The 25,732-nt window shown below is 39.0% G+C and overlaps 1 protein-coding gene across 1 annotated transcript in view; it reads right to left on the bottom strand.

Moving 5' to 3' along the window:
- DNAH12 (dynein axonemal heavy chain 12) overlaps window positions 1-23,111 on the bottom strand; it is a 200,452-nt gene extending 177,341 nt beyond the window's left edge. Inside the window, exons 1-8 of the mRNA XM_084903087.1 lie at window positions 22,688-23,111; window positions 21,478-21,680; window positions 10,964-11,045; window positions 10,749-10,775; window positions 6,580-6,769; window positions 4,009-4,081; window positions 2,622-2,780; window positions 2,208-2,403 (exon numbers count right to left, since the gene is read on the bottom strand). Coding sequence (XP_084759213.1) covers window positions 2,208-2,403; window positions 2,622-2,780; window positions 4,009-4,081; window positions 6,580-6,769; window positions 10,749-10,775; window positions 10,964-11,045; window positions 21,478-21,647 — 897 coding nt within the window. The 5' untranslated portion in view covers window positions 21,648-21,680; window positions 22,688-23,111. The remainder of the gene's footprint in view (window positions 1-2,207; window positions 2,404-2,621; window positions 2,781-4,008; window positions 4,082-6,579; window positions 6,770-10,748; window positions 10,776-10,963; window positions 11,046-21,477; window positions 21,681-22,687) is intronic.
- Between the last annotated feature and the right edge of the window lie 2,621 nt (window positions 23,112-25,732).

Here is a 25,732-nt window from a genome sequence, read left to right as displayed (position 1 = left end):
AATGAAAAAATATGTCATCCTTGTCTATCAGGTTGCTTTTTATCATTCTCTGACTGGCTTATTTCACTTAGCATAATGCTCTCCAGATTCATCCATGCTGTTACAAATGGTAAGAACTCATTCTTTTTTACTACAGCATAGTATTCCATTGTGTAGATGTACCATAGTTTTCTAATCCACTCATCTGCTGATGGGCACTTAGGCTGTTTCCAAATCTTAGCTATGGTGAATTGTGCTGCTATGAACATAGGGGTGCATATATCATTTCTGATTGGTGTTTCTAGTTTCTTGGGATATATTCCTAGAAGTGGTCACTGGGTCAAATGGGAGTTCCATTTTTAGTTGTTTGAGGAAACTTCATAGTGCTATCCATTGAGTGGCTGCACCAGTCTGCATTCCCACCAGCAGTGTACAAGGGTTCCTTTTTCTCTGCATCCTTGCCAGCACTTGTCATTTTTTTATTTGTTTATGATAGCCATTCTGACAGGTGTGAGGGTGGTACCTCATTGTTGTTTTGATTTGTATCTCTCTGATGATTAGTGACTTTGAGCATATTTTCATAAGCCTTTTGGCCTTCTGTATGTCCACTTTAGAAAACTGTCTATTTAGGTCCATTGCCCATTTTCTGATTGAGTTGTTTATCTTTCTTTTGTTAAGTTGTATGAGTTCCCTGTAAATGCTGGAGATTAAACCCTTATCGGTGATAACATTGGCAAATATGTTCTTCCATGCAGTGGGCTTTGTGTTGTTTGTTGATGGTTTCTCTTGCTGTGCAAAAGCTTTTTATTTTGATGTAGTCCCATTTGTTTATTTTCTCTTTAGCTTCCATTGCCCTAGGAACAGTATCAGTGAAGAAATTGCTTCGGCATATGTCTGAGATTTTTGCTGCCTGTGAATTCCTCTAGTATTTTTATAGTTTCACATCTTATGTTTAAGTCCTTTATCCATTTTGAGTTTATTTTGTATATGGTGTAAGTTGTTGGTCTACTTTCATTTTTTTTGCATGTATCTGTCCAATTTTCCCAACACCATTTATTGAAGAGACTGTCTTGACTCCATTGTATGTTCATGCCTCCTTCATCAAATATTAATTGGGCATAGTGGTTTGGGTCAATTTCTGGTTTCTCTATTTTATTCCATTGACCTATATGTCTGTTCTTGTGCCAGTACCAGGCTGTTTTGAGAACAGTGGCCTTGTAATACAGCTTGAAATCTGGTATTGAGATTCTACCTACTTTATTCTTCTTTCACAGGATTGCTGCAGCTATCTGGGGTCTTTTTTTATTCCAGATAAATTTTTGGAGAGTTCTTTCTAGGTCTGCAAAATATGCCATTGGTGTTTTAATGAGAAGTGCATTGAATCTATAGATTGCTTTGGGTATTATGGACATTTTGATGATGTTGATTCTATCAATTCATGAACACAGTATGTTCTTCCATCTGTTTATGTTTTCCTCTATCTCTTTTTTCAGTGTCATGTAGTTTTCCGCATATAGGTCTTTTACCTCCTTAGTTAAATTTATTCCTAGGTATCTTAATTTTTTTGGTCCAATGGTAAATGGGATTGCTTTTTCAGTCTCTCTTTCTGAAAGTTCATCATTAGTGTATAGAAATACCATAGATTTCTTGGTGTAAATTTTGTATCCTGCTACATTGCCAAATTCATTTATTAAGTCGAATCATTTTTTGATGGAGTCTTTAGGGTTTTCTATGTACAGTGTCATGTCATCAGCGAATAAGGACAGTTTTACTTCTTTTCCAATTTGGATGCCTTTTATTTCTTCTTCTTGTCTGAATGCAATGGCTAGTACTACCAGTACTATGTCAAACAGGAGTGGTGAGAGTGGGCATCCCTGTCTTGTTCCTATTCTTAGGGGAAATGGTTTTAGTTTTTGCCCATTAAGTATGATGTTGGCTGTGCGTTTGTCATATATGGCTTTTATTATGTTGAGGTATGATCCTTTTATTCCCATGTTACTGAGAGTTTTTATCAAGGAAGGGTATTGAATTTTGTCAAATGATTTTTCTGCATCAATTGATATGACTATGTGGTTTTTATCTCTCAATTTGTTTATGTGATGTATCACATTTATTGATTTGCGAATATTGTACCATCCTTGCATTCCTGGGATAAATCCATATTTATATTTAAAACACCAAACTAATTTTAATAACATTATCACTTAAAATACATAAAACATATTTACCTGATTTGACATAAGTGTTGAAACACAGCTATAAAATGAATCCAACTTTTCAGGTTTAATCCCTTCAAGAGCTTCTTTCTTGGTAAAAAGATTTATAACCTTTGGATACCATGTGTTCATTATCTTCTCTTCTGCCTTCCTAGCTTGTATTGATATATCATTTTTCAGTGATTCACAATCAATTGGGCCTTTAGCTCTATTATGAGAAAAATAAAAATTATTTTAAAGCAAATGATAGATATTGGTTTTGATATGTAATTGTTAAAACAAATAAGAAATTTAAAAATTTTTGAAATCTAAAGAAAAGTTCTGGAGATTTATCAATGAGTTTTAAAAATTATATAGTCAAACATATAAAGACTCAAACAGGAGACATTCACATTTTAAATTTTAATTAATAAATATGGCTTTTACCTAATTCCTGTTAAGTCCAGCAAAACTGTATTAGCAAATGTCTTGTAACCAAGGTCCAATAACATGTTCATAATTGGATGAACAATGTGCAAATTAGATAATATTTTATTTCTTGCTTGCATATAGTTAGAATGCCAAGGATTGGAATAATTCAGGCCTCTGGAAAGCAATACACCATGTTAAACAGAATTCAAACAATATACTCTTAGTTTTAGGAATAATATTTATGACATGGAATTAATAATAAAGAGAGAAAACTGGGAATTGAGAAGAGGGAAATGTGGTCAGCCATGGAAGACTTAGGAAATATGCATGTAATAAAAATACATCAAGATTTTGAAAGTGCGTTATCTTCAGAAAGAACAAAGGTCATTTAAATTTTTAAATTAAATTATTGGACTAACATTGATTAATAACATGGTTTCAGGTGTACAACTTTATAATACAGCATCTGTATATTCCATTGTGTGGTTACCACCCTAAGTCTAGTCTTCTGTCCCCAAATATTTGACTCCCTTTCCCCTCTTCATAATTCCCCTACCTCTTTCCCCTCTGCTAACTACTATACTGAGAATAGGGATCATTTGTAGGCAAGGAAGGCTGATGGGCCAGGCATGAGTACCCTGCCAACTTTCACTGTGCTTCTGGCTCAGTTACCTTGGACAGAGATAAATCAATTGGGGAGAAAGGATGGAGAAATCTATTTGGCATACACCAACCTCATTTAAAGTCAAATTAAACTGTGTATCCATATAAGTTCCCCTAATTGTATAGACTAAAACTAGATAAGTACGATATAGAGGATACTTTGGGGGAGAAAGGAAAAACAGCAGTAGTACTATTGTTTTAGGTGTTTCACAGCTGTTGACTTAAATATAAGATCAGGTTATTTTCTTTTTCTTAAATATTTGTATTGATTTCAGAGAGGAAGGGAGAGAGAGAGAGATGGAAACATCAGTGATGAGAGAGAATCATTTATCGACTACCTCATGCCCCCCACTGGGGATTGAGCCCACAACCGGGGCATGTGCCCTTGACTGGAATCAAACTCGGACCTTTCAGTTCGCAGACTGAGCCAAACCAGCCAGGGCAAGATCAGTTTATTTTCAATCTATTACCAAAACCCAACGGTAGCCGAAACCGGTTTGGCTCAGTGAATAGAGTGTCAGCCTGCAAACTGAGGGGTCCCGGGTACGATTCCAGTCAAGGGCATGTACCTTGGTTGCAGGCACATACCCAGTGGAGGGTGTGCAGGAGGGAGCTGATCAATGTTTCTCTCTCATTGATGTTTCTAGCACTCTATCCCTCTCTCTTCCTCACTGTAAAAAATAAATAAAATATTAAAAAAGAAACAAGGGTAGCACTGTTTTAAAAATAATTTACTCACACAGGGAATTCAGGTAAAGGACCTCCATCATCTTCAAGCCAGCTAACTGAAGGTTTCACAAGAACACTCTTCACTAAAATACATATATGTATTAATACTTCTTTAAAACCCTTTAAATATGATCAATAACATTTTGATCCAAGATTTTACAGAGAAAAAAATAAAAATCCATCAACTTGGAATTTCATAATTTCAAAAAAATGTTTACTAGGATAGTCCTTTTGTTAATATATTCCAATAAAGCTTATAATCTTTAAGCATGAGCCCAGTAATCTTTCATAATATTGATACATAATTCTAGACTTTCCTCTCATTTTAGATTGCTTCAAAAATAAAGTTTTTTCTGCTTAGTTTATTTAAATAAAACTATAGTAAAATATTTTCTATAACTCAAATAAAAGTTTCTAACTCTTGATATTGAATGGTACAGTTTACTGTACATTAAATGAGTATAAGAAAAAATCCCTTTACTTGAAACAAAATCACACTTTTGATATTACTTTAGCCTTACTTTGAAAGTAAATTCAAATATAGAACAGCTTCAGTAAGTTCTCTTTCTGTCTATTGAAAAGTGCCTGGCATGGCCTCTTAAGAAAATTTATTCCAATAAAAATTGCAAAGGTTAAATCCCTAACAAATCTCCCCAGATCTGTTAATATTATCTTATAATCCAGTACATAATGCAGCAAGAATTATATAGAAAAAGTGCAATCTAAAAAAGCTATTTAGCTAAGCCTACTTAATAAAAGCATAATATGCAAATTAACCATCAGTCTGCTATACCCACAAGCCACGCCCACCATCCATGCTCACCAGCCAATCAGAGCGAGTATGCAACTAAACCCAACCGAGATGACTACAACCACAGAGAACAGGAATGAGGCTTGGATTTCCCAGGCAATGGAGGAAGCCAAGCTTTCCACCTGCCCTTGCCGGCGTAGGCCTCCACTCAAGACTACAGAGTTTCAATTATAGAAGGTAAACAAATCCAAATAGAAATGGCAGCAGCCATGGAGCAGGAAAGAGAAGGAGGCTAGGGTTGCCCCCGGCAACGAAAGAAGCAAGGCTTTCCGCACAACCTGGCCGGCCCAGGCCTCCGGGATTGGGCCTAAATAGGCAATTGGACATCCTTGAGGGGTCCCAAAATGGAGAGAGTGCAGGCTGGGCTGAGGGACACCCTGCCTCCATGCATGAATTTCGTGCACTGGGCCTCTAGTCCTAATAAAATATTAATATGCAAATTAACCATCATTCTGCTACACCCACAAGCCACACCCACAAGCCAATCAGGAGCGAGTATGCAAATTAACCAAACCAAGAAGCCTTCGGCCACAGGGAGCAGGAGGCTTGGGTTTCCCAGGCAATGGAGGAAGCCAAGCTTTCCATACACCCTGGCAGGCCCAGGCCTCCACTCAAAGCTACAAAGTTTCAATTATAGAAGATAAATAAATCCCAACAAAAATGGCTGCAGCCACAGAGCGAGCAGAAGGCTTGGCTCCTCTCAAGGTCACAAATTATAGAAATTACAAATTGTAGGTAATTTGTAATTTAGAAATTACAAATTGTAGGTAATACATGGTATCCAAATTTGCCTACAACTAAATTATAGAAGATAAATAAATCAGGGCCTCTGCTTGGGTCACTGGGGGGCATGGCCAACCTGCAAACCATCATAGGCCCCTCGCCCTGGCCACCCCATGCCCCAAGGGAACTCCCACCCTGATCCAAGACATCCTTCAGGGCAAACCAGCTGGCCCCCACCTATGAACCAGGCCTCTAACTATCCTATCTAATAAAAGGGTAATATGCAAATTGACCATCACTCCAACACACAAGATGGCTGCCCCCATGTGGACACAAAATGGCCAGCATGGGAGGGCAATTGAGAGGCACCAGGTCTGCAAAGGAGGACAGTTGTGGGTGATCAGGCCAGCAGGGAAGGACAGTTAGGAGGGATCAGGCCTGCAAGGGAGGGCAGTTGGGGCGATCAAGCCTGCAGGGGAGGGCAGTTGGGGGTGATCAGGCCAGCAGAGGAGGGCAGTTGGGGGGTGACCCAGGCCTGAAGGGGAGAGCATTTGGGGAGGACCAGGCCTGCAGGGGAGGCGAGTTGGGGGTGATAGGCCTGCGGGGGTGGGGGGCAGTTAGGGGCAAACAGGCTGGCAGGGAGCAGTCAGGCATCAATCAGGCTGGCAGGCAGAAGTGGTTAGGGGCAATCAGGTAGGCATAGAGGCGAGCAGTTGGGTACCAGCAGGTCTAGATTGTGAGAGGGATGTCACAATCCCGGTAGGATTGGGCCTAAATGGGCAGTCAGACATCCCTCAAGGAGTCCCAGATTGGAGAGGGTGCAGGCTGGGCTGAAGGACAACCCACCCCCATGCATGAATTTCATGCACCAGGGCTCTAGTAAAAACATAAAAAGTTACTAAAAATGGCCTTAACTTGCAAATATTTTGACATTATAGGCTCAAAATAAATAAAAATATTTAAGAATACAGATAGCTAAATGTATAACATGCATTATTTGTATTTCTGCTTTTTAGCAGGGGAGCAAAGGTGCTATATATTACTTACCCAAATATCTCTTTGTGCTTTTTTCAAAGTCACTTGACACCTCACTGATGAGATTTTGAAGGAGTTCTTCTCTTTTTTTCCCTTGCTTTAAAGACTCAGGTACCAGCATTAACATGTGATCCAGCCATTCCTGCTGAATAGGTACTATAGGACTACTTTCTACACATTGCTTCATATAAATATAGTTCAACTGAGAACATAATAAGAAGAAAGTAAATGTTCTAAATTAAGTAGCATTTCAATGTTACTACTAAGCTCTGTGTTCTCAAGACAAAATTTTCCCTAAGAATAAAAACACTTGTATATTGCAAAATAACATATTTAGTTTAATGCAATACTAATATAAATATGAACACATATTTTTATGGAACTAGACAAGTTAAGCATAGAATTCATGTGGAAAATAAACATGTCAGAGTAACCAAGAAATCCATGAGAAAGAAAACCTACAAGGAAGGACTAGCCCTAGGAGACATTAAAATCTACACTAATAAAAGAGAAAGATGCAAATTGACCATACCTTCAAGCTAAGTATAAAAAATTATAGAAAAATATTGAACTATAGTGAATAGGTTTGTTTTTCATGTGTTATGAGTTATTAATTTTATAAATGTTTATGTATATTCTAGGATTTAACAAAATCCATATATATAAAAGCCAAATATACAAAGTGTCACCTCAGGAGTTCAACTGACCAGGAGTTCAACCCACTGAGAGTTCAATCCATCACTATGATGTGTGCTGACCACCAGAGGGCAGCGCGAATGAAGGGAGGTCCTGGCTAACAGCCAGTAGCTGATAGGGACCCTACCTGTACACGAATTTTGTGCACTTAGCCTCTAGTCCCATTTAATAAGAGAGTAATATGCAAATTGACTGTACCTCTGCTACACCCACAAGACACGCCCACCAGCCAATCAGGAGTGAGTATGCAAATTAACCAAACCAAGATAGCTATGGCCACGGAGAGAGAGAAGGCTTGAGTTTCCATACACCCTGAGCCCTGGCCTGTCTTGGCCTCCGCTTAAGGTTACAAAGTTTCAATTATAGAAGCTAAATAAATCCCAACAAAAATGGCTGTGGCCACAGAGCAAGCAGGAGGCTTGGCTCTTCTAAAGGCTACAAAGTTTCAATTATATAAAATAAATAAATCCCAGACATCAGGGCCTCCACTTAGGTCACTGGGGGGGCATGGCCAGCCTGCAAACCACCACAGGCCCCCTGCCCAGGCCGCCCCACACCTCTAAGACACCCTTCAGGGCAAACCAGCTGGCCCCAACCTGTACATCAGACCTCTATCCTATCTAATCCTATCTAATCAAAGAATAATATGCAAATTGACCATCACTCCAACACAAAGATGGCTGCCCCCATGTGGTCAAAGATGACTGCCCCCATGTGGACACAAGATGGGCAGCATGGGAGGGCAGTTGGGAGGGACCAGGTCAGCAAGGGAGGTCAGTTGGGGGCATTCAAGCCTACAGGAGGGCAGTTAGGGGTGACCAGGCCAGCAGAGGAGGGAAGTTGGGGGTGACTGGGCCTGCAGGGAAGGGAAGTTGGGGGGGATCCAGGCCTGCAGGGAAGAGCAGTTGGGGGGACCAGGCCTGTAGGGGAGGGCAGTTGGGGGGGACCAGGCCTGAAGTGGAAGGCAGTTAGGGGTAACAAGTCCTGCAGGGGAGGGCAATTAGGGGCAAACAGGCTGGCAGGGGAGTGGTTAGGGGGTGATCAGGCTGGCAGGCAAAAGCAATTAGGGGCAATCAGGAAGGCAGGCAGGCAGGCAAGCAGTTGGGAGCCAGCAGTCCTGGATTGTGTGAGATTGGATGTCCGACTGCCCATTTAAATTCATGCACCGGGCCTCTAGTAAATAAATAATTGTGGTTCTTAATAGCCAGGTTTCTTAAAAGACTCGAATGAACCCTGTGATGTTGAAAACCACCTGAAGTCTAGTTGAACAAGTCATATATCTAAGAATACATGGAAATCATGTAGAGAAGGGTAGTATGGGCAGAGATGCAAAATGGACAGGTCCTACACCCATGTGCTGCAGTTTAAATATCCCAGCTATGGAATCCAAGCCCCACACCAGGCTCCATGGCCCAGTGTTTCAGTGCCAGGAAGAAAAGTCCCCATAACTTCTGCCTGTGAAAACCAGAGGGAGATTGTGGCCTTATGAGACAAAGGGCTCCTGAAGGCATTCCTCTTAAAGGTCCCATACACAGACTTATCTGGACTCACTTGCTCTAAACTGCAGTGCTGGGGTAGCAGTTCAAAAGGTTCCAGGGACATATGTGAGGAACCCAATTGTTTGGCTTCAATCCATATGGAGGTATCTTTAGTCCTCTATCCCCAAGGTATGGAAAATCTGTATCCCTCTCTGGGAACATGTTGTATAAATTCCTCTTTGATATACATATCCATGAGTTTACATATCTTTTGCTGTTAAAGAAATTTCTCATGTTGTCACCTTTCCACCAATCATACCTTAGTCCCTTGTTGTTACCCATAGTCTTTTTTTTTAAATCTCTTGACACCTAGCATGTGACTAGCATACAATAGATTCTCAATGAGTAATCATCATTACATCAATACTAGAAGCCTGGTGCACAAATTTGTGCACATTGAAAGGAAATTAAGTAGAAGAGATATTTTAATACCACTCTTCACCCTTTCTCTATAATAGAAGTGTCAACCAAATTCATGATCAATAATGACAGATGGAAACACACCTGTGCAATTGGTGCCAGCAAGAGCTTAATATATGTAGATAAATTAGACCTGCTAAACTTTTTCCAGCCCAGTTAAGTATCCCAACTTCTCTTTAAAGCAATTGTCAGCAACAGAGCCGTAAATATCAACACAAAGCAGATCATCATTGTAGATCATGCAGGGAGAACAAAAAGTGAAACATTTAACTGGAGCAGTGTTTGACTGAAAACACTGAAGTGATTTTCAAGTTCCACCATTTCTCACTTCTTTTCAGTCATGTCAAGTTTCTAAACTTTCTAAATCTCTGTTTTCCAGCTAATGAAAATAGGATTCTACCAAGTCTCCTATTTACCTTCTGTGAGGATCAAATGAGATGAGGCACGTGAAAATGCTTCACAGACATTTGGTTAAAGTGTAAAATGTTTGCACCTGGCTTTAAAGCAAATCAGGTTCCTGGGCTAAAGAATCTCCAAGGAGGCTAGTCGCTAAGGAGAGGAAGCGGGTGTTGCTACATGACATCATTACCCGGTGCACACAGACACAGTTTCTGGGCTGGGCTGGGCTGGGCTGTGGGCCACATTTTGTGCCATGTCATCTTGGCAGTGTTGACTGCGATTTGTTGGGCTCTCGAACGATGGTGGCAGGGCCTGTGTCCCACTGGGGTAAGCCGAACATTGCTTTGTCGGCACTAGGTCCATGGTGCCGTTTCTTTGTAAATGGCTAGTGCGCATCATGGCAGCTCCTGCATTGAGCGTCTGTCCCCTGGTGGTCAGTGCACATCATAGCGACTGGTCAGACAGTTGGAGGGACACTTAGCATATTAGCCTTTTATATATATATACATACACACACACACATACATACACACACACACACACACACACACACACACACATACACACACTAGAGGCCTGGTGCACGAATTCGTGCATGGGTGGGGTCCCTCAGCCTGGCCAGCAATTGGGGCCATCTCACCCAGTCCTGATTGGGGCCGGCCAGCCAGAGGGAGGGACCGTAGGAGGTTGGCTGTGGGAGTGCACTGACCACCAGGGGGCAGCTCCTGCGTTGAGCATCTGCCTCTGGTGTTCAGTGCACAACATAGCTACTGGCCAGTCATCCAGCCATAACGGTCACCTAGGCTTTTATATAGAGAGATAGATTAGATGCATTTCCTTTGTAACTGTCATTTTGAACTGTCTTTCAGTTTTTTTGAATAAGAACCATAATATTTATAATGAATTCCCAAATACCAAATGCCAACAATATAGCTCTCTAAAAAGAATATTAGAAAACCCATATTGCCATCTATGACATGCTTGCTCCTCTGGGCAAAGAAAATAAGATCTTTTTCTAAATTTCTTTCTTTTCAAGAATGATACTTGGCAGGTGGTCTTAGAAGAAGCTACTTTGTAATACTTTCTTTAAATATTTTCAAAACAATCAATATAAAAAATTGAACTCACTCCTTTCTTTTTAATTTCACTGGTCATCTGTCAAAAGCAAACAAAAAGACAATTAAATCAAGTAGAAATTTTTAAGTGATTTAATTTTTTAAATACTAAAGTATAGTTTAAAATATATGTAACATTTTTAAATACTAATTATATTGAAATTGACTTAAAATAATTAATTAAAACAGCATTAAAATATAGTTTTTAAAAAGAAAATAAAAACTTACAATTGGAGGATCCTCTGGCTCTGGTGATAAACGTGTTCTTTTACTTAGTGTTTTGTCTAATTTTTTTTTGGCTCCCTCAATTCTGAAATATATAATTTAAAAATGTATGTATCTCTTGAAGATAATAACATTAGGACATATTATTAAAACATTACAATGAATATTTTTTCAACAATACTTAAAGAAGAGACTCAAGAGTTCTTTATCTGCCGAAACTGGTTTGGCTCAGCGGTAGAGCGTCAGTCTGCAGACTGAAAGGTCCCAGGTTCGATTCCAGTCAAGGGCACGTACATTGGTTGTGGGCACATCCCCGGTAAGGGGTGTGTAAGAGGCAGCTGGTCGTTGTTTCTCTCTCATCGACGTTTCTAGCTCTCTATCTCTCTTCCTTCCTCTCTGTAAGAAAAATCAATAAAATATATATATTTTTAAAAAGAGTTCTTCATCTTACAAAATTTTCTATGAGAAATAAATCCCCAAAAGCCATTACCAATGAGATCTTAATTTTGCAATTATTCATGTATAATGTAAAAGAATGAGACAAAAATCAATTTTTTTCAATTATAGCTTATTGAAAAATTTTAAAGTTCATCCTGATGCATTGTGGGCCTTGATATGTATTATCTCTCTTCATTACCACCCTTCAGAGAAACTTTTCCTTACCCCTTATATAAAGTTGCACTTCATTATCATCCCTTTTATCCTCACTTACTTTGATATATAGCACTTAGCACCACTTGACATAGAATATGTTTTATCCATTTCTATCCCCAGTGCCCAGTGAGTACCTGTCATAGAGTAGGTGCTCAATAAATAGTATTTAATGTACAAACTTATCACCCATAAAATACTCCTTCATCTGTAAGTAAAGTTACATCATCATATAATCCATCACCAAATATGTATTGAATGTTTATATTATGCAAGATACTCTACTAGGTTTTATTAAAATACTAGAGGCCTGATGCACGAAATTCAGCATGGGTAGGGTCCCTAGGCTGGGCTGATGATCAAGGCCAATCTGTGGGGCAACTGGTGGGGCAATCAAGGGTCGCCCTCCCCCACCACTGGCACCCGCCTTGGCACCACCCACTCACTGGCCTCGCTCCCTGACACCTCCAGTTACCTCCCTCTGTGGGGTGACTGGCAGGGCAATCTGGGTCCCCCGCTGGCACCCACTTTGGCTGGCCTGGGGCCTGCAGGCTGGGCAGCTCCTGCATTGAGCATCTGCCTCCTGGTGGCCAGTGTGCTTCATAGCAATCGGTCATTCTATTGGTCAGTCTGCCATTTGGTTTATTTACATATTAGGCTTTTATTATATCGAATTACAGCAACAAATCTCAAGGAATTTAAACAGAATTGATAAGTAGATAAAAACAGAGTGCATGGTATGGGACCCTGATGAATCAAGAGGGAAAAGTTCACTTCCACCTGGAGATATCTGTAAAAGTTACAGGCTAAATGAACAAATTAGTATATGCAATGAGCTTCAAAGAAAGAAGAGGATTTCAGGTAGAAATGTGGTTTTTTTGGGTAGGTGGATCTAAAAACACAAAGACCTCAGAAATAGAAAGGCCAGGAAATGAACAAAGGAAAAACAGGCGTAGGAAATTGTCTAATTTTCCTAGAGTTTATGAGACCAGATGAAGGTAAATTTGGAGAAGTGGATTGGAATAACCAGTCAAAGGCCTCAAATGCCAAGCTTTTTTACTCACTAGACAATGGAGAATCACTAAGAATTTTTGAGCCTAGGAACATTAGGAAGAGAAATCTACCAATTTGAAAAGGCTAAATTCACTGTAGGAAATGGCCAAAGGAGAGAATATTCAAAGAAAATTAAAGAGATCTGAGGGAAAAATTTGAAGGATATCAAGCATAACAGGAAGGAGGAAGAACAGCAATTGAAGGAGGCAAAGGAGATATGATTAGAGACAAGAAGAGAACCAAAAGGAATTTTGAGGAAAGGAAAGGAAATTAGTTAATTTTTGAGAAAAGGAAACCATAAAATTATAGACTCCATGAAGACTAAACCATGTCTGTTTTGCTATCTATACCACTTAGATAATGTACAGTAAGGTCAATAAATATCTGTGGAATGATCAGAACAGTAGATTTGGAAAAGATCTCACATGTCTAATTCATTACTAATGTATGAAGACTCTAAAAAAAATATCAAATTGCACCCTAAGTGGATGAGGGGGATAACATTCATCACTTTCTGCAGTAGACAATTTATTGTCAGCTAGCTCATATTCTTAGAAACAAATTTCTTATGTTAAGTTGTAACCTTGTAACTTACATTCTTTGGAGCTTTTTACAAAATGTCATATCCTTCTTCTTTGTTATCCTCCCAAAACTTAATAATACCTGTCCAGTTCTTTCAACTATTCTTGTAAAAAAAAAGTTACTATTTATCATAAGCTTATTATATGCCTTAAGGTCTTTATATACATGGACCTCATTTAACTCTCACAAAAATCCTAAGAGGTGAACACTATTCTAATCTCCATTTGATAGACAGTAAGATGAAGATCAGTAAAGTACCTGACTTGAAAAATTCACATGGCTAATAAACTGCAGAGATGGAATCTGACCTGAGGCCTAACTGATGCCAGAGTCTATACTCTCAACCATTAACTGAATTGGCTTCCTTCAAATGAGATCGTTTCAAAATCCCTCACTCCTCTTTATTATGGTTTATCAGTGTCACATGTCCCTCTTTTTTTTTTTTTGTCTGAATTGTTTCATTTCTTTTATTTAAATAATATTCTATGCAAGAGAGGCAAAAAGTGAACCTGAGTTAATTCTTTGCATTAAGTAAACAATTCTTCCTCTATGAAACTCTGCTCTTCCTTTTCAAAAAAAAATCTTTTCAAAAAATGAAGAAGGAAAATATAAAACAAAAAGGGAATTAATAGCACCTTAAGGAGACTCATACTTCCCTCTGTATTTCATCACATATTGCAAAAATTAAATGTGATCACAGAAGTGGAGGTCCTAGTTAGGCTAATAGCAATAAGCATCTAAAAACTGTCCTGTATTTCCTTTTACAATCAAAAAGTATTTCAACTAAATTTGGCATTCAATATTATTTTATATTAGTTTTGCAGCATAGTGATTAGATCTTTATATAATATACAAAATGATCCCCCCAGTAAGTCTAGTACCCACCTGGCACCACACATAGTTATTATATTATTGACTACATTCACTATGCTTTACATCCCTGATCAGCATCCTTCTTAAAGTGTGATCTCAGAATTTCAGATGCTGTTTGACCAGTGCAGAGTGAAAAATTTCTCTCCCACATTCTAGACATTCTACATTTTTAAAATATATATGTAAATAATTTTTTTAATTGATTTCAGAGATGAAGGGAAAGGAAAAGATAGAGAACGAGAAACATCAATGGTAAGAGAGGAATCATTGATCGGCTGCCTCCTGCATGCTCTACCGGGGGTGGAGTCCACAACCCAGGCATGTGCCCTGACTGGGAATCGAACCATGATCTCCTGGTTCATAGATCTATGCTCAACCACTGAGCCACACCAGCTGGGCAAGACATTCTACATTTATTGAAGGAGTCTGAGACTAAATGAGCCTTTTTGAGTAGCCTTATTTCCCTATTTAATTTTATTGATCCCGATAAGACTAAAATTGCAAAGGCTTTTGCACATGAAGTAAAAAAAAAAAAAAAAATGGGCCTGGAATATTGTCCTTCTTCTTTTAACCATCAGGGCTCAGACTACACTTCCCTTCACCCTTCATTATCTCCCTAAACAGCCTACCTCTCCTAATTGATATTTTCAAGGAATTTGCCTTATACTTTGGTATGCTAATTGGCATTAGCAGTCTAGCACTGAAATTATCCCAACATAAATATGCCTAACTTCCCTTAGTTCTTAATATATAAATGCCACCCCCTAATATAGCAAAAAATTCCTGGAGTGTTTTCTCCCATTGTTATAAGCAAAAAGAGCTAGGAAAAATATATGGTGAGCTTTTTTCAGTCTATTTTTGCTTTGTGTGGTAACAATAAATAAACAAAAACTGGATAATTTTAAAGGACTGTGTGAAACACTACATGCAGTGAAGGAAAGGATAGTCTGAACAAAGAGGGATAGAGTAAACAAGGAAAAATGGCTCATTCTCAGGACTCTGGAAAGCTACAAAATGATTTTGGCTCAGCCAAGTCTTCCAGAATCTGATTCCAATAGGGAGCCCTGTTCTGCCCACAGTTGGACCTCCTACCTCATTCCTGGTCATACTAGTCACAGACTGCACCCACCTACCTTTGTATCAGGGAAGATTATATTCCTATTACCTAACAGGTAGAGGTAAGCAAGGAATGGAGAATAACAAAATCCATAGTCATCCAGAAAATGTGTTTCTAATGTAAAAATTTTTAATTCCAAATACATTTTCCCAAATAAAACTCATGGCAATTCTAATATCAGCATTAATACAGCACTCTGCTTCAGATTTTTTTAAATTCTTTAATCCTTACCCAAGGATATGTTTTTTATTTATTTTTGAGAGAGAGGAAAGAGAGAAACATCAATCAGTTGCCTACAACACACTCCAATTGGGAATCAATCCTGCAACCTAGGTATGTGCCCTGACCAAGAATCAAACCCACAACTTCTGGTGCACAGGACAACACTCCAACCAACCAAGCCACCTGGCCAGTGCTGCTTCAGATTATTTTGAAGCAGGATTTTTTTATTAAGCACCCAAGTGAGAAAGGTACGCATATAGATCTGTACAAAGCACCATAAAGGTAAAGTTCCCCCTTAAAAATGTCATTCATTCATTCACTCACTCATTCACCAACAATAACATGCCAGACACTGAGCACTTTGTGTTGAGATCTCTATCCTTGAGCATGTCAGAGTAAAGTAGAAGACAATAACAACTAAGAAAATAAACAATACATTATAACACATTCTCTCCTCTCTGCTCATGACATCCTGAACTTCTACTATACCTCCTGTCAAATTGGAGGCACTTTCTCTCTCTCTCTCCCTCTCTCTCTCTTTCTCTCTGTATTTCTCTCTTTCAATCTCGAATTACTCCCCATAGCTTTAAAAATTATTTATATTCTGCTGACTCCTAAATTGGTATATCTAGCCTAGGCCTCTTCTCTTATATATCCAACTGCCTAGTTAACATATTTCCCCTTAGATGTCACATAGCACCTCGATTCCTAAAAAGAATCATTGCTTTTTACCCCTCACCCACCAATCATCTCCTGACCTGGACTTTCCAATCTGCACACTCCCCACTGGGGATGTGCCCACAACCAAGGTACATGCCCTTGACCGGAATAGAACCCGGGACCCTTCAGTCCGCAGGCCGACGCTCTATCCACTGAGCCAAACCAGTCCGGCGGCATTTTTTTTCTATTTCTTTCTATTCTTGCCCTCTTCCCTCCACCTCAGTCTATTCCTAATAGCCAGAGTGATATTTTTAAAGTGTAAGTTGGATTTCATGTCACTTCCCAGTTTAAAACATTTCAATGGCTTCTACTGCATTTGAAATGGTATCTGAATTCCTTATCATGGTCTGCAAAGCCTTTCACAATCTATCCCCACCTTTGTCTCCATATTCACCTGATACCACTCTTCCCACAGCCCCTAATACTCTGGTGACATTGGCCTTTATAAATTACTAGAACACATTAAAAGCATTCATATTTCAGGGCTTTCATGCTTGCTATGCCCTTTGCTACAGTGCTGTTCCCATGGTTATTTAAATGACAACTTTAGATTCTCTACTTCAATAGCATTTCCACAGGCCTTTCCTGCAATGTTCCTTGCCTGTCACACTCTATCCCACTATCTTATTTGTTCATAGTACCGACCTACATATAAAAGGTTAACATACTTTTTTAAAAAACATATTTACTATCTATTTCCTCCCACTAGAACATAAGCTTCTTAAAGATACAATTCTTTTTGTGTTCCCTATAGTCTCCCCAGTAGTAAGCACAGCAGCTTTGTAACAATAGGTACTTAATGTCTGCCAAATGATGTAAGAGTAATATGTAGACAGAGTTAAAGATGCATTAAGGGGATTAGGAGAAGTCTTTCCAAAGGTGCTGATCCATAAACTAAGCCTTGAAGAACTAGTGTAATTCGGGCAGGCAAATACTTTCCAGTGAAGGAAACTGCAGGAAGCAACTGTAAAATTTATTTTTTATTTAAAAATTTTTCTCATTGATTTTTAGAAAGGGAGGAAGGGAGAGGGACACAGAGCTGAGAGAGAAACATTGACATGAGAGTGAAACATTCATCGGGCCGAAACCGGTTTGGCTCAGTGAATAGAGCGTCGGACTGCGGACTGAAAGGTCAAGGGCATGTACCTTGGTTGCGGGCACATCCTCAATGGGGGTTGTGCAAGAGGCAGCTGGTCGATGTTTCTCTCTAATTGACGTTTCTAACTCTCTATCCCACTCAATTCCTCTCTGTGTAAAATCAATAAAAATAGCCCAAACCTGTTTGGCTCAGTGGTAGAGCGTCGGTCTGCAGACTGAAAGGTCCCAGGTTCGATTCCGGTCAAGGGCATGTACATTGGTTGCGTGCACATCCTCGGTTAGGGGTGTGCAAGAGGCAGCTGGTCGATGTTTCTCTCTCATCGACGTTTCTAGCTCTCTATCTCTCTCCCTTCCTCTCTGTAAAAAAATCAATAAAATATATATATTTTTTTAAATCAATAAAAATATTTTTTAAAAAAACAAAAACAAAAAAAACATTGATCGGTTACCTCCTGCATGCCTCTACTAGGGAATGAGCCCATAACCCTGGGCATGTGTCCTGAATGGAAATCAAACCAGCAACCCTTTAGTACATAGATGATACTCAACCAACTGAGCAACATCAGCCAGGGCTGAAATTTACTTTTTACTAAACTATGAAAAATATAATATACTAAAGGCCTGATGCACGAAATTCATGCAAGAGCAGGCCTTCCTTCTCCTGGCTGCCGGCACTGGCTTCCCTCTGGCACCCGGAACCTGGGTTTCCCTAGCAGACCCGGCTTCATCCAGAAGGCCCTCTGGAAGGACATCCGGTCTAATTAGCATATTACACTTTTATTATTATAGATTCCTGGAACTGCAAGTAATTCAACATGACAATGTGAGAAAGTGAAAGGTTTTAGAGTAAGAATAATACTTAACTCCTAAGGAACCCCCATCTCTATTCTGTAAGTCTACTGAAATGTTGAGTAGAGTCTTAGAAATGAAATGGGCAAAGGATCTTTAGTAATACATATACTAATATTAGTTAATATACCTTATAAGTTTTTATTTAAACATGATTAGATGATTGATAAGCTAATAAAAATATAAATCTAAAAAAAGTTATATAGATCAGTTTAATTGTAAGAAAAATAAAATTTGCAAAAATTAGCAATATGATCATTAACAATGTAACAAACAATAAAATTTAGTCAGTTGCAAAAATATGTATAAATGAGGCAAACCAAGTAGGGAAAGAGAATTCAGAAAGAGAAGCAGAAATGTACCAAGAGAATTTTTCCATTTTATCATTCAGTGTGAGGTTAGAATCGTACAAATAAGTTCACTGTCTTTTTTTTCTTAGCTATCCCCAAAAACCTATAGAGTCAGGTACCTAGGAAATTCCCAGTAACTGCTAAATTAAACTGAGACATCCTTATCACAGCTTTTGGTGAATGGTTTTAATTTCCACTAAATTGGAGAGGAAAGGACAGGATGTTGTACTACATTTTCTTTTGTAGGTAAAAAAAAATTTAAATACAAGTAGTTTTAGGATATATCATAAAAAGTCTGGCTTGGGTGGCTCAGTTGGTTTGAGCACCAGGATTTTGAGCTCAATTCCTGGTCAAGGCACATTCAAAAAGCAACCAGTGAGTGCATGGATGAATAGAACAGCATGTTGATGTTTCTTTCTCTCAAATCAATAAAGTTTTTTTAAATTTAGATATATTAATAAGTATTTGTTCAAATGCAATATTATTCCTAGAGGCCCAATTACTTGGTTTTACTCTCAGGAACCAGTATGATTATAATATATAAAGAGGAGGAATCATATGGTGCTTAAAATATGTGAACCCTAGAACCAGATTGTGTGACCTTGGATAAGTTATTAACTTCTCTGCAACTCAGTTTACACATCTATACAGAGATAACAGTAGGACCCATCTTATAGGGCTGTTGTGAGAAATATAGGTGAAGTGATAAAAACAATGCTTAGAGTAAGCACTTACAGTACATCACTCACTGTCATTATGATTACTTTTCTATTGTTTTCCTAATTGAACTTTAAGATGATATAAAACTGTTTATGAAAACCTACATAGTTAAAGCTTTTTATTTTTTATTTTTAAATTACTAGATAAATTAAACATTTTAATATGGAAAATACTAGTACTTTGAGGTACAAGAAGAAAATTTAGATATTTTTAATTTTATTTCAGAGGAAGGCAGAGAGAGAAAGAAACATCAATGAGAAAGAGAAACACCAGAGGAACACAGATTGGCTGAGGAGAACCTAGGCATATGCCCCAACTAGGAATTGAACCTACCACCCTCTGATATATAGGAGGAGGCTCCAATCAACTGAGCCACATGGGCAAGGGCAAAAATTTAGGTATTTTTATAACCTTAAAGTAGAAAGAGATTCTTTTATAAAGATGATGTCAATGACAGAAATCAAAAAGAAACATTTAAAGTTCTTGGAAATAAAAAAGAAAAATTAAAAATTAAAAACAAATGAAAAATTGGGAGAAATATATTTGACCCATTATTTTGGTAAATGATCCTATATAATAAAAGGCTAATATCAAATAGATCGAATGGCAGAAGTACCGGACAGCCGGTCACTATAACATGCACTGACCACAGGGGGCATGTGTGGAACATGGCAGACATCGGCCACAGTGGGATGGTGGAGCAGGTGAGTGGAGGCGCCGGTCGCTGTCATCAGGATGAACCTCTAGTTAGTGGTTCCTAAAAATTCTTTGCTTCTGTGCCCCATGGTCCCACCTGGTGCTCACACCTGCTGGCACCCGCAGCAGGTGCCCAGCACCAGTCCTGATTGCTCGGTGCCATCAGCAGGTGCAAGCAGGGGCTGCTGGCCCTGATCACCCCTGAGGGCTACTCCACCTTCCCCTTTTCTGAGGGGTAATCAGGGCACCAGCCGCCACTCGCACCCACTGCTAGTGCCAGCTGCAATCACTCCACACCATCAGCAGGTGTGAATGGGGCTGATGCCATCAGCACATGGGAATGTCGGCAGTGAGAGCAGGCTACCAGCAGATGGGACCAGAGCCGTGGCAGGAGGGGTTGGGCAGGGGTACGGAGGATGGTCCAAAACCTACCCCTCTGCCTCCTGCAGCCTCGTGAACCACAGTTTCTTTCAAGGTACACTAGGCCCCTAGTAACCGTATAATAAGCCCTGAAAGAAAAATGATCTATGGACATGGTAGAGAGTTCACACAGAACTAATCCAAATACTCCCAAAAATATGAAATAAGTTCTATCCCAATACTAATTAGGGAAGAGCAAGTACAATATCAAGGAGACTTTATTCCCCCCCCCCCGCCTTTTTTTTTTTTTTTTTACCAAAAATGATAAAACACTAATACCCAATGTTGGCAATGGTATGAGGAAGAGGATGCTCTTTAATTCATTGCTGACAGAAATGGAAATTCACACTTCCCAAGGCAATTTGGCAATATATGAAAAATGAATACCTTGTTTCTAGGAATTTATCTTAAAGATATAAAGGCGTGTGTAAGAAATCAGCTACTGGGATATTTATCACAGCACTGCAAAATGTCCAGAGAGGATTGATTATATACTTTGTGGTGTAAAGATAACAATGGGAAACAGTCATTAAATATGATGAGATGGAAGTATACTTACTGACATAAAAGAGCTACACAATGAAATGGAAATACAAAATTTATACAGCAGTGGATTAAGCATGGGTGTATAAAGCTTTTTACAAAAATACTAGTTCCCCAGAGCACAGATTCATGCATATTGAAAGGAAATGAATTAGAAGGTGGCCAGCGAAGCAGGACTAAGCGAGACAGGACAGATACACTCTGGAGCCAAACTCCCACGGTCCCTCCCCGTCCTGCTGCACCTGGGATGGTGCTGTGGCTAGAAGTGTGTGAGTGGAGTGAGTGGGTTCCCTCTGGTTGTGGTGTCCCTCGGCCTTGCCTGCGGGGATTAGGCTGAAACCAGCTCCCCCTGAGAGGTCCCGGATTGCAAGAGGGCAGTTCTTAGGTGACACACCCCAGAATCGGGCTCCCTCCTCTCTGGTTCCATGATGCATCACCCGAGAACCACTGCTGGTAAGTCACTGCAGCTCTTGCGTTGAGCCTGCCCCCTGGTGGTCAGTTGCATCATACCTACTAGTCAGTCGGTTGGATGGATAGTTGCTTAGCCTTTTATATATATAAATGAACACAAAATCATTTCACTTGAATTCTAAACAAGAATTATTTACTAATATGCTACTTACACTAACTGATTAATTGTCTTCTTTTGCTCCTTGGATCTTCTATACTTCAGAAGCTTACTTTGTTTTGGTGTATTCACACCTATGTCTTCAGGAGGATGAACAATGGGAGGTAACTTCAAGTTCAGAGCCTCCTTTTCTGCTGCAATGGCAGCTTTGTTTGGATCTGACATCTTGGTCTCCTAAAGATTAAAATACTCTATAATCTGAGGAGAAAAAGTCCATAAAGCCATTATTGTAAAAACTAGCCTCTATATATTGATAATATACCTTATATATCAATCCCCAAAATTCTAGGCCTTTTTTAATTTATTTTTTATTTTATTTATTTTTTTATAAGAACAATTTTTATTCAAAGATCCGGAAATGATCCCTCTTTTTTTTTTTTTTTTTAATAAGTTTTTATTGTTCATATTATTACAAATGTTCCTTCCTCCCTCCCGCCCCCCCAGGCCTTTTTAGATCTTCCTCTCAAGTATGGTTTTAGTCTTCTTGGCAGTTAAGGCATTCTCCCTCCCAGAACACACTGGTGCCTTTCCCTTCCCCCTCCTCATCCAAGGCACATTACCATTAGCTTCCTCACTCCCAAGCTCCAAGGGCCCTTCCTTTAACCTCTATAACTTATTTCCTAAGTCCATTTCTTCCAGGAATTACTTTTTCTACCTCTGTGATTTACTAAATAAATGTACTCTTACTAACACACACACACACACACACACACACACACACACATACACACACATACACTAAAAGAAAACAAGAATGGCAGTTGAAATAAATGGGCAGGGATTCCTGTTAGAGTTCTAACCATCTACTTACTATAAAAAAATGAAAAAAATCACTTCCAGGTTAGGGCTTCAGTTTCCTCAAGGATGAATTCACAGTTCTAAAATTCTCTGTTCAAATTTTCCCAAAGACGCAAATCACAACAACAAATCCAATTGTTGAGGTATAATCTCTCTCCCCCCAAACCAACTTAATATCATTAATATCTAAATATCATTGTCGTATCTTAGTTTTGCTACCTTCCTAGGAAGTGATACTATAATAAAGCACAAGTAAATGCTGGACAATTAACTGATACAACAGCATTTACCGGTTATCCCACAGAATTTGGAGATTCCTGCCATGAAAAAGAAAGTATTTCTGCAGGCATCTATTTGGTGATCTCTTGGCTTTAGAGAGGGGTGAAAAGCTGAAGACAAATAAGTACCTGTCTCCTTTTCACTACTTCTCAGCTGCGCAGATAAGAGGGAAACGTTCAGTGAGCTTCTCTCCTGGCAAAAGAAAAAGGAAAAAGGAGGGGCGAAACTTCAGGAACCCCACGGACTGATAGGCAGTAACCTGCCTCAGATACAAAGTTGTCAGTAGCCATAGAAACTGCCCCTCGCAGTTGGAGAGATTGGGTAAAGGTTGCCTGGGGAGGCAGTTGCTGAGCTGCAACAGATTAGGACTACCTGCCACAACAATAATTCATTACACAAGTAAATGGAGGATAGTTGAAAAAGGTTGTTTTGTGGGTTTTTCTTGTTTTGTTTTGTTTGTTTGTTGTTGTTTTTTACTTGTCTTACTTTGGAAGGGGTCCAGGGAATCAGAATCTTCAAATTGTGGAAAATGGCAAGACTGGAAATTAGGATTGGTTGGAAACAGACGTAAACACTCACTTCAATTGAGGATCGAGTATTCAAGTGTCCCCATAGTAACCTTTCTATAAATATTGCAACTAATCAGCAATATAATTTATCTTGTTTCTATATTTGGTATTTATTTATATAGTACTTTTTCTTCAGGAAATCATTGGCAAAAAAAGGTTAAGGTGTGTAAATTTTATGAGTACACTTGGAATCAGAAATGTGAAAAACGTTGCTATTTGAGGCTGCACAATGGATATTCCATCTTAAGTATAATACCTTAACTACTATGTGCACAAATAAATGGGGGGAAATAAGTCCTGGGATATATTGATGGCCTATTCATTCAACAAATACTAGTATTTGAGCATCTATTTGCCAGTCACCATAATATAGGCTACCCTGTTGTGTCTGGCATACAATAGGTCCTCCATGGGGGTGACTGGATAAAGAAGATAAAGGCATTAGCTAAAGAACATATATGCATACCCCGTGTGCACAAGACAATAGTTTTATGAAGGCTAAGGGAGGGTAGAGGTGGACAAAGGGTGAGGAAAAGGAGGACACCTGCAATTATGTCAACATTAAATTTTTTAAATAAAAATAGCTTAAAATAAATGAAAATGTTATCTGGGTGAGTGAACAAACAAATGAAGTATACTTGTAGCTTGTAAAAGCAATCTATCTTTCTGTAGAAAACAAAATATTTGTATGTGATGGTTCTTTGACATATCCTTACAAGGACTAAAGGGAGAACATCAGTCTTTTATATCCTAGACTAGATGTATCTTCTCCCATTAATTAAACAAGCACTAATCTAATAGTGCTGTGAAGAGATTTTTGCAGATATAATTCAAGTCCCTAATAAATATGGAGATTTAGGTGGGCCTGACTCAATCCATGTAAGTAAAAAGACTTAGCTCTGGCCAGTGTTGCTTGCTCAGTGGTTAGAGTGTTGGCTGGCACACCAAAGGGCTAGAGGTTTGATTCCTAGTCAAGAGCAGGTACCTGGGTTACAGATTCTATCACTATCCCCAGTTGGGGTGTGTGAGGGAGGTAATCAATAGATTTGTCTCATATAGATGTTTCTCTCTCTCTTCCTCTCTCCCTTCGACACTTTCTAAAAATCAATGGAGGGGGGAGGGGGGGCAATGTTAAAATATGTACACAGATAATAATTTAATTTAAAAAAATAATAAATAAATAAATAAATAAACTCATCTCCTAAATAAATAAATAAATAAATAAATAAATAAAAATAAAAATCAATGGAAAAAATATCCTTAGATGAGGATTTACACACACACACACACACACACACACACACACACACACACAGGCTTAGGAATCCAAGAGTCTAACTCCAAACAGAAGCTAACTCTACAATCACTTGCCCTCTCTGGATTTTCCCTTCCCAACAGCCTGCCCTTACAGACGTTGGACTTGCAAAAGCAAATTCCTTGTAACAAATTCATATATATATATATGTGTGTGTGTGTGTGTGTGTGTGTGTGTGTGTGCGCGCAAAGATATACACATACATACATATGGATACATATAGAGAATATATGTAACCTACTTGTTCTGCTTCCCTCATTAAACTCTAATATAATGCACACCGGTTTTAACAGCATAATTTATGTAGGCATAATTTATGTACTCTAAAATTCACCATTTTAAAGTATATAATTCAATTATTTTTAGGAAGTTTATAAAATTGTACAATCATTACTAAGGTTCAGTTTTAAAATATTTTCATCTTTGTGATTGGATCCAGCCAGTGTGGCTTAATGGTTGAGCATCAAGCCATGAACCAGGGGTCCCCAGTTCTATTCCCTGCCAGGGCACATGTCTAGGTTGTGAGCTCAGTCAGATAAGGAGCACCTGATCAATTATTCTCTCCCATCATTGATGTTTATATTTCCCTCTCCCTCTCCCTTCCTCTCTGAAATCAATAAAAATAAAAAAAATGTTTTAAGTTCCCTTGGCTCATATTCACTCAATCCCTACTTCCACCTCCAGCTCCAAGCAACCACTGTTTTGCTTTTGGTCTATATATACTTGCAATTTCTGAACATTTCATATGAATGGAATCATATATTATGTACATTTTTGTCTGGCTTCTTTCACTTAATGATAATTTGTTTGAGGCTCATGCATGAAGTTCATTCTTTTTTATTGCTGAACTAGTAGCCCTGTGCAGGAATCCATGTGCCAGTAGGTACCTGCCACCTTCCTGTAGCTCTCAGCCCACTGGCCCTGCCCTCCTGTAGCTACACACACACACACACACACACACACACACACACTCATTGCTTGCTGCCCTGCCCCCTCCTGTAATTCTCTGATGCCCGCTTATAGTTCGCTGCCTCCTGCAGATCCATGATCTGGTCGTTACGCTGTGGGTCGTTACGCCCCACAGAGTAATGGATAATTAGCATGTTCTTCTCTTACTATATAGGATAGTCTTCTATTATAAGAACATATAACATTTGTTTACCCATTCACCAGTTGATGGACATCTGGAGTGCTTCAGTTTGGGGCTATTATGAATAATCCTGCCATAAACATTTGTGTACAAATCTTTGGGTGAACATATATTTTCATTTCTGATCAATAAAAGCCTA

The sequence above is a fragment of the Pipistrellus hanaki genome, assembly GCF_964339955.1.
Source record: "Pipistrellus hanaki genome assembly, chromosome: 13".
Taxonomy (NCBI): Eukaryota; Metazoa; Chordata; class Mammalia; order Chiroptera; family Vespertilionidae; genus Pipistrellus; species Pipistrellus hanaki.
Note: the sequence above shows the minus strand (reverse complement) of the source record. Positions and strands in the feature narration are given on the sequence as shown.